At 45.4% G+C, this 15,092-nt stretch overlaps 1 protein-coding gene across 2 annotated transcripts in view; it reads right to left on the bottom strand.

Annotated features, from left to right (window-relative positions):
- Positions 1–1,425: 1,425 nt before the first annotated feature.
- me1 (malic enzyme 1, NADP(+)-dependent, cytosolic) overlaps positions 1,426–15,092 on the bottom strand; it is a 536,434-nt gene continuing 522,767 nt past the window's right edge. For both annotated transcript variants that reach the window (XM_069887178.1, XM_069887179.1), the window contains one exon: positions 1,426–3,372. In XM_069887178.1, the coding sequence (XP_069743279.1) occupies positions 3,205–3,372 (168 nt within the window). In that variant the 3' untranslated portion in view covers positions 1,426–3,204. The remainder of the gene's footprint in view (positions 3,373–15,092) is intronic.

Raw genomic sequence — 15,092 nt, 5'->3', positions numbered from 1 at the left:
TGTGGTGTCATTGGCAAACTGTGGACAGCATTGGAATCATGCCTGGCCACACATAATGTAGCGGAAAAGAGTGAGTCAGAACAAGTCTTATCGGGGGGAGGGGGTGGCATTAGGGTAACTGTGGGGGGTGCACAAGCTGCCATTCGAAAACTCACTCAGCCAGGGGGTGGGGGGAGGAGGAGAGATGGGTGGCATACCTGCGATGAATCTCCTCCATGCATCGCCATCACACTTCCCCCTCCCTCTAACGTAACAGACAAACATGCATGCTTATATCATGTGGAGACAAAAGCGACACTAGTGCTCTGGAGTAGAGCAGAGGGCTAAGCACACATCCTTGGGGTGAGCCTGTGTTGATGATCAGTGAGGAAGTGATGTCCCTTCTCATCTACACTCTCACCTGTCTCCAACTGTTAGCCTGTGCTCCACTTCCTTCTTTCTCCACCTTTTTATTCAGGTGCCTACTGGTTATTTCAGATTCCTGATAAAGGGCTCATTTCTGAAATGCTGGTTACCCCTTACTTCCTACAGATGCTGTGTGACCTGTTGAGTTTCTCTAGCATTTCTGTGTACTGCACTCAGTCCCAGCATCTGCAGTTTTCTTGTTTAAATCCAAGCTTTGATGGGACTTGGGGTTAATCATCATGGCTATCCCTTGAGTTGAGGATGATGGCCTTCGTTCCATTGATCCACAGAGCGAAGATGACTATGTGTGTATTGGTTTAATGTGTACTTGATGTTGAACTCCAAGAAGCACACAATACTTCACAAATCAACCAAATCTAATGGCATGAAAATCACCTCGACTGGAGTTGATGGATTTGTTGCAGCCTCCGTCCACCTTCACAGCCACTGAGTTCAGATTAACTTAATCTGCCTGTCCCACCGTTGAGGACTTGTTTGAATTGTTCTTTGTCAGTGATGTCACCCTCGACCTTACCGCCATGGGTGGCCCTACCAGGAGCATAGCTCCAGATAGCATCACTCTCAGATCACATGACCACACAAGATTCTCCACCACGACAAGGCGATAATCCACAGAGAAGTTGGGGTTAATGATAGACTCATGCCACCCAACTATCAATTCTTTCTCATTACCCACGTGTTTCACTATTGTTCTTTTCCTTTGAGACATGCATTCCAAGATTTGATCACAAGAGGTCACTTGGCATGTCTGTCGCAACAATATCGCATTCTAAAGACGTTCCAAAAGGAGTTGCTTCCTTTCTAAATATATGTTGATGGTTTAGGCAAAATGTTCATGTTATACCTTCATTATTTTCCCATTGTATTTAGCCAAATAGCTCTAATAGTGTCAGCTCTCTAAAAATGCTCCAGATTGACCTCACACCCATGCAAGGGGACAAAAAATGATTTTCAAATCACCAAAATTACTGAAATTAATTGTCCTTATTTGACACAGCATTTTGTTCATAATGCATTTCATCTTTATTTTAGATCTCCACTTTCTAATTAAGCAGTACACTATCTTCTCTCTTAACACTCATCCTCCATCTTAACATTATGTTGCTGTATGCAATTGCCCAACAATGAGAGGAAAGTAAATCTGGCACAGCAATAAACAAATTCAGCCTTACTCACTATTTTTCCATGGAATCAACTTAAAGTACAAGTTCAAAATTCAAAACACCTATATAATTTTCAAAATTGAGAATTTGGATTCCAAGTGTTCAAAGCCAGAGCTGTGATACTGCACACTAACAATTCATTTTGAAACACCAGTGAATTTGCCCCATCTAATGCAAGAGAAAAAATCCAATATGAAAACAGTTCCATTCCTGAAAAACAAAGTTATTTTCTGTTAATTATTTTCCTGAAGTAAACCAGAATATAATGAATAATTTTTTAAAAAAAGCATCTTCCATTGTGAACAAACATTCAGTTTCATGCTTTGTTGAAAACTCTGCGACTTGATTTTTGACAACTGGTGACAGCAATGTCTTCAACAATATTCTGTACTTAAAGTCACCTAGAGCAAAGTACTGTTCCATGTAGCAGCAATAGCTGATTCCTAATTATTTCTGGAAAACATCTTGTTTTTTCTTTCAAACAAACCTGCAGCTGGTTAACCAAAAGAATGGAAGGCAAGCCCCATTTTTACTGCTAATGAAGGATGAGCAGACCATCTGGGACCAACAAATGATTCACATGGCTTTCATGATCAAGCCTCAGATCAAACTGGATATATGTTTCCCAAGTACAGCATCCCAGAAGGGGGTGTTTAGCTATTTAAATCAGGGGTTGTGGAAACTATATTCAAGTGATCCAAGGGAATGGTTCCTGATACAGGTTGTGTGAGGTTGAGGGGCATGAAAGGAGATCTGAGTCAGGTGGAGGCTTGGGGCAATGGGAGGTCTATGGTTTTGTTTCAGAATCAGGAAGAACACTTGTTTTCCTTCTGGTTTGTCAAAAAATGTTATAAAGTTTTCTCAATTGGATGGCTTTAGTTCTTAATGCAGCTTTCCATAGCTTTAATTTCACCAAATCACCACTCATTTCTGCTCACTTTTGAGGTGTCATAACAGATAATGAAAGGTAAACTTTGCCAAATTCTGGGAGAAATTTTATACCACATGGAGATCTAATTTACTGTCACATAGATTGGTGCAGAGAATCTCCACTCAACATATGCCACCCTTATCACCCAAGCCTACCACTGTCCACTCCTTAAAGTTCAGGGTTTCTACCACCATTCCAATGCAAACATTTCAAAAGCACTTGCCACTGTCTGCAAAATGGTGGAAATGTTTTGAATTACCACTTAGTTTTGCCTCATGATGTTATCGACTGGAATGTCTAAATTTTAAGTGCTAGCATTAGATCATTTCAACACATGGAACAACCTGCTGCCAAACTCAATGGCGAAGGGCAGAGATGAAGTCAGGATATTAGTGTGAGCCATTTCTAACATCCTGGATTGGTAAGATGCAGTGTAATTAATGAACATAATGGACATGCTATCCTGACTGTTGTCTGCTATTATTGCATAAAACCACAAATTAAATTTTATTTTTGTTACAGGAAGAAACATGTTTTGTGGCAGAAGAGATAGATTTATACCAGAAAACAGAATATAAGTACCTGCACAACACTGCAAAATTTAGAACTGAATCTTTTGATTAATTTCCTTATAATCTAAGCTGATAGACCTCTCTATAATGTCTGAATTTAGCAATAATATTTTCATATTTTGACTGTTTGAATCTTTGACGCTTCTTCTGGCCAGGTGTAGGAATCAATTACAAAATCGTCATAATTAGTGTTGTAAATGAAAGAGTTGATCAAAGCTTGCTTGTCTTCAGGCTCCGGGTACACAGATGCCATTCCATTTTTGAAAGCATATTCAGCAATCTGAAAGGGAAAACAGAAAATAGAAAGTTTGTCCGTTGCATAGGAACTGCATTGCAGGCGTACACTTGTTAAATGATGGATTGTAAGAAAAAGGTGCCATTAGAGAGCAGCTTGTTCTGCCAATCAATAAGATCATGGTTGATCTTGGCCTCAGCCCTGCTTTCCCACCTGTTCCTACAATTCCAACTCTCCCAATGATTAAAGATCTGTCCAATACCATAAAACCCTGATAACATATTACCTGATCCTTTAGAAGAGTGTGGCATCAGGGTAGTGATTCCTCCACCCCATTTCTAGTCACTGGGTCCCTAGCTGGTGTGGACTCTTCACACTCACTTGTTTCAACCTGCTGCTTCCTCCCTTGCCTGCCAAAACTACTCTGGGATGGTGTTTTCTCTGCTCCCTTCAAATTGATTAGACACACAGGACAATATTCTAAAGCAGTATTTCACAACCCATGGTCCATGGAACACAAGATGTCCATGGGTTTGTCATAGTGGTCTGCAAAAACATTATTACTGATGTAACAAACAAATAATATGTAAAACCAAGTTGTAAATTAGGCAAAGAAAAATCTCAAATTTCCCAACAAAACAAAAATCCCAGTGGCCTGGGAAGGGGCTCAAGTTCTTCAAAATCTCTCCCCAATCCTAAAGGGATTGGTAAAATGGTTTGTGGGTGGAGCAAAAAAGTTGATATCCATTCTTAAAATGTATATCATAAAAATGTTGGTCTGCAAAATAGTGCGATGAGTGCAGCACTAGTCCAGCACCAGCAACCTGCATTCAAATCCACCGCTGTCTGTGAGGAGTTTTTCTCCCTGTGACCATATAGGGTTCTTTGAGGCGCTCTGGTTTCCTTCATGCTTCAAAGATGTTTAGGGATAGTAGGTTAATTGGTCACGTTGGTCTATTTGGGCACCATGGGCTGGCAGGGTCTGTTCCAGTTCTGCATCTCTAAAATTATTTAAAAAAAAAGATTTTAAAGAGTGTGTTGGAAATATTTAACAGAATGATACATGAACATTTACTACCAGAGTGTGGAGAATGTTGGATTTTCTTTTGTAAATAGATGGAGCACTAAAGAAGCAGATTCCAGCCATTGAAGTCCATGCTGCTAATTATACCCAATTAATCTACATATCCCATACATTTTGAAGGGTGAAAGGAAACCCATGCAGTCACGGGGAGAACTCACAAAATCTTTACAGGAAGTGTCGGATTCGAACCCAGGTTGTGCTACCTGCTAAGTTAACCGTGCCACCCAGTAGTTTTAAAGTACTTTTACAGTCTATTTAATAATATGCCCTCCACAGCTCCTTGGATAGAGATATCCAAAGATTCGTGCTTCAGAGAAAAATATTGCTCCTCCTGTCCATTTGAAGCAGGTGATTTGTTATTCTGAAACAATGACCCCAATTCTCAATTCTGTCCACCTCCCACATGAGGAAAACCATCATCTCAGCATTCACTTTGGCAACTTCCCTCCACCTTGGCCTTCATTATCTTTCATCTAAAATTCCAATGAATGCAAGTCCCACTTGTGAACCTTTCCTCATAAATCAATCCCTTCACACTAACAATCAGATGGCATAGTTAACGTAGAAATTAGCACAACGCTATTACAGCACCTGCAAGCTGGGTTCAAATCCGACACAGTCTGTCAGGAGTTTGTTACCTTCTCCCCACGTCTGCATGGGTTTCCTCCCACATTCCAGATACATGCAGGGTTAATAGGTTAAATGGACAATGGGTGTGTTTGTGTGGCACTTGGGGCTGGAAGTGCCCGTTACTGAGCTGTGCCCTGAAACTAAAACAAAATGGTTTCTTTGGCTTGGCTTCGCGGACGAAGATTTATGGAGGGGGGTAAAAAGTCCACGTCAGCTGCAGGCTCGTTTGTGGCTGACAAGTCCGATGCGGGACAGGCAGACACGATTGCAGCGGTTGCAAGGGAAAATTGGTTGGTTGGGGTTGGGTGTTGGGTTTTTCCTCCTTTGCCTTTTGTCAGTGAGGTGGGCTCTGCGGTCTTCTTCAAAGGAGGTTGCTGCCCGCCAAACTGTGAGGCGCCAAGATGCACGGTTTGAGGCGTTATCAGCCCACTGGCGGTGGTCAATGTGGCAGGCACCAAACAAAATGGTTTACTCTTTCCTGAAATGCTTCCAATGCAACTATCTCTACAGTTGAATAAAGTGACCAAAACTGGAGAAGTATTCCTCCTTGGCAACTAAAAACAACATTCCATTTTCCTCCTTGGTTACATGCTGTGAATTTGTGTTTCATGCAGGACATCCTGCTCATTCCATACTGAGTAGTGGCCGTGTAGCAGGCCAAGCAGGCGCACAGCGCGGCAATGCAAACTGTCACCGGCGCGGTCCTGCGGGTGTGTATAACCATAATACGGGTGCTGCATATGATGTAGCAGCCATGCAGCGTGCTGAGAGGGTGCACAGTGCGGCAATGCGAACTGTCGCTGGCATGGTTCTGCGGGCATGCGAAATCCTAATACGGGCATCTGCCTAATCACCTAATGGACCGCACGCGAGGATTACTGAGTATCGAGGAATGGCACGTTGAGCTATTGAGTCTCCTGCCAGAAGGTGCGGGACACTTACAAGGCTAGATTTAAACCTGCCAGTTCCCGTGGAACCTGGGACACACAGTATACAAAAGAAGCCTGTAAACCCTGAATAAATCAGTCGAGTTGACTACTCTGGCATGTGTTTGTATTTCTTCAGTAGCTCTACCATAGTAGCCGCTACAATTGTGACCCAGACTGCAAGATTCAGCCGAAGTCTTGAGTCTACAGTCATAATGGACGCAGCTAAAGCAGCAGCCGCTGCCATGGCAGCAGTTAACGCAGTTGGACTTCACTTGCCTCCTTTCTGGACACATCAACCTCGGGTTTGGCTTATTCAGGCTTAAACCCAGTTTCGTCTTCGGGGCATAATGGTGAACGACACAAAGTTCTGGCATGTCGTAGGTGCGTTGGATGCTTTTACTGCATCTTGAGTGAGCGAATTTATTGCCAATCCCCCAGCAGAGAACCAGCACACCAGGTTCCACCAGTTTCTTCTGGATACATTGGAATTGACAAGGCATGAGCGCGGCATGCGGCTTTTGACAGGAATTCATCAGACCTAATGAATGAGTTACTGGCATTGGCGAATGGTCATTCTCATTGCCTGCTTTTTGAAACCTTATTCCTATCAAAGCTGCCAGCTCGCATTGCCATACCCATTGCTAACATGGATTTCCACCGTCCCCATGACATAGCATGGGAGGCTGAGAGGATCTATTTTACTCCTACACAAGTGTCTGCTCAAATATAGCCTGTTTTGGCAGCAGATACATTTTCCTCATCCTACGAGCCTCCTGTATCTGCAGTCCAATCAAAGAAGGAGGAACGTGCTGACGTACGTTGAGAGTGGTGTTTTTACCAGCTGTTGGGGGAAAAATGCCCATAAATGCATCCAGCCATGTAACTATTACAGGAAAAAGGTGGGAAATGAAAGAGTCGGCTGCCAGTAGTGGCTTCAGCAGCTGGTGCAAATATGGGCCCATTGAATCTTCAAGATGACGCGGGTAAGCACAATTTACCTCTTTGTGATGGTCTGGCTTTGCGTGCTTTGGTGGCTCACACCTGCACCACACTACAGCATACCATCCACAGTCCAACGGCCTTGTGGAACGTTTCCACCGGCAACTAAAGTCCACGCTTAAGGCCCGACTCACCAGTCCAAATTGGGTCGATGAGTTGCCATGGGTTCTACTGGGAGTTCGTACGGCCCCAAAGGAAGATTTGACTACATCATCAGCAGAGATGGTTTATGGCATGGTACTTACAGTTCCAGGGGTCATTCATTTCACAACCAACTCTGACCTGGATGTCCTTCACCAACTTTGACACAGAATCACAGCAGGAAACCTGTTCCTACCAGCTGGCATGGAACCCCTAAACATGTGTCCCCAACACTCCTTGATGCTGATTTTGTCTTTGTATGCAAACGGGTTCCAGGAGCTCCATTACAAAGACCATATGAGGGCCCTTTCTGTGTGATTAAGAGAGATGGAGTTGTGTTTACATTGGACATTGGGGGACATTCACAGCTGTTTGGTGTAGACAGACTCAAGCCTGCCCATATGATTCCAACTGCACCCATTCAATTCCCCCAGCCCCGATGGCGTGGGCATCCTCCTAAGGCACACGCAACTAGTGTTTTAATTTCCGGCGACAATTCTCGGGGGGGTGGGGGGAGGTTGATGTAGCGGCCGTGTAGTGGGCCGAGCGGGCGCACAGTGCAACAACACGAATTGTCACCGGCGTGGTTCTGTAGGCATGCAGAAGCATAATATGGGTGCTGCATATGATGTAGTGGCTGTGTAGCGTGCCGAGCCAATGCGAATTGTTGCCGGCATAGTTCTGCGGGCGTGCAAAATCCTAATACGGTCATCTGCCTACTCACCTAATGGACTGCACGTGAGGTATACTGAGTGCTGAGGAACAGCACGTTGAGCTAGTGAGTGTCCTGCCAGAAGGCGCGAGACATTTACAAGGTTAAATTTAAACCTGCCAGTCGCGTGGATCGGCAGCAATCTCACAGTGACGTCCCACCTTGTCCCGTTGAACCTGGGACACACAGTATATAAAAGAAGCCTGTAAAACCTGAATAAATCGGTCTTGAATTGACTACTCTGGCGTGTGTTTGTATTTCTTTAGTTGCTCTACCGTAGTAGCTGCTCCAACTGCAGCATTTTGTATTTTCGCCACGCAGACAATATTCTCTCTTTCTCATTCAACCTCTCACTCAGCATTTTCACCATTTTAGAACAAAAGTATGTGAATAATTGAGGGTTTAGCACCAAACTAGTTTCAGCTTGCCCACCCGAAAACTGTATATTTATCCCCACTGTTTGAGTCTTTATTTCACAAGAGACTACATCTTTGTTAGGAATATGAATATTTGCTCAGCCTGTCATTTTTCAATGATTACTTTACTTTTTAATCTTTATTGCCAGTAAACTTTTGCTAACTGTTTATGCTAATAAATATTAGAAATATTAGATTACTTTCATTTCTCATTCTCCAATGTAGTTATTTACTCCTTTGCTACCATATAATTAATGGTCTCATTGCACATGATCACACCTGAGAGAGAACGGCCCTCAATGGTTTCATAAAATATTGTTCCAAGAAGATGTCCCAAGGTCTATAAATCAGCCTCAAAGTTTTTATTGTCAATTTGATTCTTCTCATCTATGTGTAGAATAACACAGCTACAACTATGATGGTATTTTCTTGTCACCCTCCATATCTTGATTTATACTCCAGCCAATATTAGAAACAATTGTCAGAGAGCCTATAGACATTTACACTTGTGACTTCCTTCCCTTATTTCTACCACACCCAAACAGATTCTACATTCTGATTTTCTGACCCAAGTATTCATCTCATCCTTAATGAGCATAATTAGCTTATCTCTCTTTTTCATATTCTTTTGAGACTTTCAAAAACTCTCAATGTATTGCCTACCATATTCAATAATCAGTATTTGATTTCCCTTGTTCTCAACTACCACGCCACCAACCTCCATATCCAATATATTATCCTCCGCAATTGTTACCACTACACATTATTCCCTTTCCCCCCACTTTTGTCCACAAGGATTCCTCCCTCTGGGACACCCTTATCCATTCATCCATTTCCACTTATCAACCCTACCCTGGTTACTGCAGGTAAGACTATACTTGCACCCACACCTTCTCCGTCACCACAATTCGGGGCCCCAAACAGACCTTCCAAATGAAGCAACACTTCATTTGTAAATTTTCAGGGGTCATCCACTGCATCTGGTTCTCCTGTTGTGGCCTCCTCCAGATCATTTCATTGAGCACTTTTGCTCTGCCCACTGCAATAGTGGGGAACTCCCAGCAGCCAACCATTTCAAGTCCCCGCCCAATTCCCACACCGACACATCTGCCCATGGCCTCAGGCACTGCCAAACAGGAGGAACGACACCTATTATTCCATTAGGGACTCTCCAACCAGAAAGCATTAACATCGATTCTCCAGTTTCTTCAAGCCCTCTCCCCGGTCTCTCTCACTTTCCCCAACCCTCTGTTTCCTTTCCTCCAGTTATCCACACCTTCCCACTTCATTCAGAGAGCTATCCCCTCTCCCTATCACATATCACTTTTTTTCTCTTTTGCCCCCACCCCACCCCACCCCTATCTACCCCTTTCTTGTTGGTCTGTGCTCCTCTACCAGTTCCTTCTTTCTTCCTCCCGTCCCAGCTTTTCACTCGGGGCTCCTGCCTCTTTTGTTTTACTTGATGAAGGACTCCGGCCTGAAACATTGGTTACATATCTTTGCTTGCTATGGATGCTGCAGGAGCTGCTGGGCTTCTCCAGCTCTTTTGTGCATTGAACTGCAATCACAGCACCTGCAGACTTTCTTGTTTAACATCCTTCAATAATCATTCCTTTGGTCCTTGGGAGGCCAAACTTGCTTCAGGTAGGAACCACATACGATAAACTTCAGATGTTTGAGAGCCCCAAGACATGAAAATAATTACATACTTGTTTTTACTCTTACATGCACATTTTGAAACAAAAATTTTATATAAATATTAAGAAATACATGTATGTAATATGTATTTATTTATGTTTGTAGTTTTTAAATTCAAATTTGTATTGGTTTCAATAATAAAATTAAAAAATAAAATAAGTCAAATTTTGTGGACTAATTTTTAGGATAAAATTTTTCGGGGGTGGGGGGGGTCGATTATTACACACATACAACTTTTGACTGCGATAAGTACCTGAGTGGTTGGAGACATCAGGTCAGATGGGTGAATGGCAGTGACTGGGTGGTAAGTCCGCGTTCGAGATGTCAGGAGGTCCGATGGGCATGCAGGTGACCATGAAAGAGTCTATGGCCAGCGCATCAAGAGCTTGGTTGAATGGGTGGGTGGCCAGGGCGTTAGAAGCTCGAATGGATGGGTGGGCAGCCAGAGCATCAGGAGGTCAGATAGATGGATGGGTGGCTTGGGCAATGGGAGCTTGGATGGATGGCCCAGTGGCCAGAGTGTCGAGAGCTCAAATGGATGGGTGGGCGGCTGGGGCATCAGGAGCTTGGATGGATGGGTGAGCAGCTAGGGTGACAGGAGCTTGGATGGATGGGTGAGAGGGAAGTCAGGAGCTCAGATGGGCAGGTGGCTTCCACCAATTCCACTGCCTGTTTTAGTCTATTGTTATCTGATAAAACTCTCATTCTATTTTCTTTTTAAAAAAATACATTCCATTATGTTAGTGGAAACTCCACAACAAAAGTCAGTTTTACCCGTAGCTATTGAAGCATCAAAGAGCACATTGCTTTTTAAATATTATTCCACCTGCATGCTCTCAAGTTCTTTGGTGTAGCTTTTGTGGTCATCATTCTTTAGAGTTAAATGCATTGTGTCACCCAGCCTTTGCCCTCGTGTACTCATTCTTGTATCCCTCACTTGGCCATTGCACTTCCATGTTTTGTGCCATCTGCATTATTTTATATTGTATCGTGTGCCGGCGTTAATGAGCAGTTTCCAAACTGAGTTCTCGAGAAAAAACTTCCTTCAAACCCAGTTCACTATCGTTTTGTAAATTCTGCATCAGTTCTACTCACTGCCCCTATTACACCACTTATGGCATTAAATGCCAAATGCTCCTTGTCCCCCTCTTGCTCCTCTCCATCATCATCCCTCCATCATTTTAGCATTTTCACCCCCTCCCCATATCCTTCAATCGGGTATAATTATGGAGACACATGAGATACTTTAGATGCTGGAACCCAGAGCAGCAAACAATCTGTTGGGGTAACTCAGTGGGTCGAGCAGCAGCAGTGAGACAAGAATAATGGCCATCGTTTCAGTTTGGAACCCTTTATCAAAGCAGTCTTGATGAAGTTCCAATCCAAAACATGGACTTGTCGCGGTTGCTCAAGGCAGCACTACTGAAATGAAGCACGTTCACATAGCACGAGGGTGAACCTGAGAGTGTATTTCATTTTTAATCCCTCGGCCTGCTTTAAGGGGTTACCCACTTCCTGTCTGGGGTGCGCTGCTCCAAAGGAGTGACGTCAGCATGTTGTGGAGTCACTGCAGGCCCAGCAATGCACAACCAGGAAGTGGCAAAATCTCCTGGGCAATGAGTGTCACCAAACGTGGGCTTCTCCTGAGAATGGAAGGGGGGCCTACGCCATCTTTTCTCAACTAACTGCGGCAGTGATTCGTCCTGTTTAACCACGCAGTTGCTCGATCCACTACAATGCCCCCCGCCCCATAATTGCCGCCACCCTTTGAGCAAGTCACAGTACAGTCTTTAGGTGGGCGGACTCTTGTGTCTGACCTGAGGATCCGGGGCAGGCTGGCCTGAGTCCAAATGTGCTGCCTTGAGGTCAATGGTAAACATATCCTGCCGCCTGCCAATGTCAAGGGTGAAAATGACACCGTCATGCTGTAACACCTTGGATGAGCCTTGCAGGGGTGTTCCTTGCTGTCCTCTGTGAACTAAAAAGAAGTTGGTGGACTGCAAATTCGCAGAGATGACACAGGGTGGAGAGCCGTGTCAGGAAGGTGGTGGAGGTTTCGGCTTACCCATTTGTTCCCTCAAGCGTTAGAGGACGTCTAAGGCACTGGGTTGTGGGCCAATAGGGTTGAAGTGAATGTCCCTTGGGATGGTAAGCGGGGAGCTGAACACTATCTTGGTGGATGATGCTAGCAGGTCTTATTTTGGTGCTTTGCGAATTCCTAACAGCACCCATTGGAGTTGATCCATCCAATTCAGGCCTTGAGGTTGGGCTCTCCGGGCTGCTTTCAGATGGTGGTGAAAATGTTCGACAAGTTCATTTGCCTGAGGATGGTAGGCCGTGATGTGGTGTAACTGGCTGCCGCAGTACTTGGCTAGGTTGACCCAGAGCGATGATGTGAACTGGGAACCTGGGTCCAAGGTGATGTGGGTTGAGACTCCGAAGTGTGCGACCCAGATGGACAAGAAAGTTCTGACTCAAGTCTCTGTGTTGCAAGTGGGCAGGGGTATCGCTTCCGATCAATGGGTAAAACGGTCAATTACTATGAATAAATACCGCATACCTCGGCTCACGGGGTGTGGGCCAATGATGTCCACATACACATGGCCAAATCAGCATTGTGCCTGTATGAAACTCTGGAGGGGAGCCTTGGTGTGTCTGTGCACTTTGGCGTGCTGACAGTCCAAGCAAGTCTTAGCCCATAAAGTTACATTGCCGTGCCACCCGAACTTGTAAGAGAGCAGACAGACCGTGGACCTTATGGAAAGATGTTACAGGCCGTCGCCAGGTCGCAGGTAGGATGGGTCAGGGGAAGCTTGTGGACATGTCGCACAGTAAAGTTGGGCTCCTGGTGAAGGACAGAAATTGCTAACCTTCAGGCTGGTGATGCTGGTTCGGTAGGCTTGGACATCCAGAACCTCTGCTTGGTCCTTGGCCAGCTGAGCAACATCGAGCCCTCCAAAGGTAGTGGTGATGGCCGGTCTGGACAGCATGTTGGCCACAACGATGGGCTTCCTGCAATGTGGCAAATGTCCATTGTATACTCAAAAATGTAGGAGAGGTGTTGTTGTTGCCTCACTGACCATGGATCTGAGACCTTGCTGAGTGCATGGGTGAGTGGCTTGTGGTCTGTGTAAGCGACGAAGACCCTTCCTTCTAACATGTATTGGAAATGTCATATTGCCAGGTACAGGGCCAACAGCTCACAGTCGAACACACTGTATTTGAGTTATGGTGTCCAGAAATGTTTGCTGAAGAAAGCCAGGGGGCGCCACTGTTCATCAACCCATTGCTCCAGCACCGTGTCGACCATTCTGTTGTAAGGGCCAAGGGGGAGGAAGAATCAGGATGAGCCAAAGATGTGGCCTTCGCCAATGCCGCTTTAGTTGCCTGGAATGCTTCAACGGTTTTGCGTGTCCACTGGAGCACCTTGACACTGAGTTTGATGAGGTCGAATAGGAGTTACATAAGCGTAGCTGCTCCCAGGAGGAAACGATGATAGAAGTTCACCATCCCAAGGAATTCCTGTAGGCCTTTGAATGTGCTTGGCCTGGGAAAAAGTTGAATGGCTTTCACCTTATCCGGCAGCAGTGTGGCCCTGTCTCGGGTGATACGGTGTCAAAGGAAATCAATTGTTTCTTGGCCAGGTTCACTGTGAGTCTGAACTCCTGCAACCTGTCGAAAAGTTGAGTCAGGTGCGACCTGTGCTGGCGATGAGAATGTCATTCAGATAGATGAAGATAAAATCGAGATCCATGACAACCATGCCCTTGAGACGCTGAAAAGTCGGGGCTGCACTCTTTAGTCCGAAAGGCATCTGAAGGATTTGAAAAGGCTGAAAGGTGTAATAATGGCTGTACCGGGATGTTGTTAGGATGCACAGGAATCTGATGGTATCCTATGATGAGGCCCACCTTTGAACAAGGAGCCTTGTAGCAAAGTCCTGGATGTGTGGGATGGGGTATCTATCTGGAAATGTGATGTCATTGAGTCATCTGTAGTCATCACACGGATGCCAAACGCTGGAGTTCTTCTGGACCATGTGCAGCGGGGACGTCCAGGGGCTGTTTTAACGGCGGACGATACCCAACTCTTCCATGACAGCAAACTGGGTCTTGGCTTGGAGGAGTTTGTCCTGTAAGAGGCGCCATGCCCATGCATACTCTGGTGGTCTGGTGGTCTCGATGTGGTGCTCCAAGCCATGTTCTGGTTTGGATGGACAGGCAGATGGCTGGGGTGTTTGGAGCATGAATGAATGGGCCAGCAGCCAGGGTGTTGAGGGCTCGAATGGATGGGTGAGTGGCTGGGGCATCAGGAGCTTGGATGGATGGGTGAGCACCTGGGATGACAGGAGCTTGGATGGATGGGTGAGAGGGATGTGCCAACAGTGACAGATGCATAGCCAGTAAAGGGGCATATTCATTGCGATCCAGAGCGTGGATGCCCAAAGATAAAACAGAATGTTGCTGTAGCGTGAGAAGGTATGACTGGACCAAACGGCATCTATTCATATCTACCAGGAGCTCGTGTGCCCGGAGGAAATCGGTTCCAAGTAGGGCTTGCCCAACGGACGCAATTGTACACTTCCAATGGAAAACAATTCTTGCAGCATGGATTGTGACCAGATGGGTACTGAAGCTTGGAATAGAGGAGCCATTGGCTGCCTGTAGGGGAAGGCTCTTGGGATTGTGCTTGAGCTCAAGGTATGTTGGCGGGATGAAGCTTATTTCTACACCCATGTCAACTAGGAAATCCTTCCTTGTCCGCAGGTCCCTTAGGTAGAGAAGGCCTTTATGTGTGCCAAAAGCTGAGGTCATTATCGGCGGGCAGCTATTCTTTTCCCGTCATCTCGCTCAACTTGGCATTGGGGTACAAGTATGGAAGGATGCACCACTGGGTTGCAGCCCCATCTGCGGTGGGAGAAACAATAATTGCTCTGTTTGTCTGAGCACTCTTAATGCTGCTGTTGAGCCACGGCTACTGCTGGTGGACCCGGCGGGGGTGGTGAGCTGGAGGCGCTGACAACATAAATCAGTTGAAAATATATTGAGCTCTGCTGCCGGGTGTGAAAAAGTCTGTCTGCTTCCTTGGCTACCAAGTTTGGGGAGCTGAAATCCATGTCTGGTATTGCCGAGGAAACATGTACAGGTAGCTTGGAG

Source organism: Narcine bancroftii, chromosome 6 (assembly GCF_036971445.1).
Source record: "Narcine bancroftii isolate sNarBan1 chromosome 6, sNarBan1.hap1, whole genome shotgun sequence".
In the NCBI taxonomy this organism is placed as follows: domain Eukaryota; kingdom Metazoa; phylum Chordata; class Chondrichthyes; order Torpediniformes; family Narcinidae; genus Narcine; species Narcine bancroftii.
The sequence above is the reverse complement of the archived record's forward strand: the minus strand, read 5'-3'. Positions and strand labels throughout refer to the sequence as shown.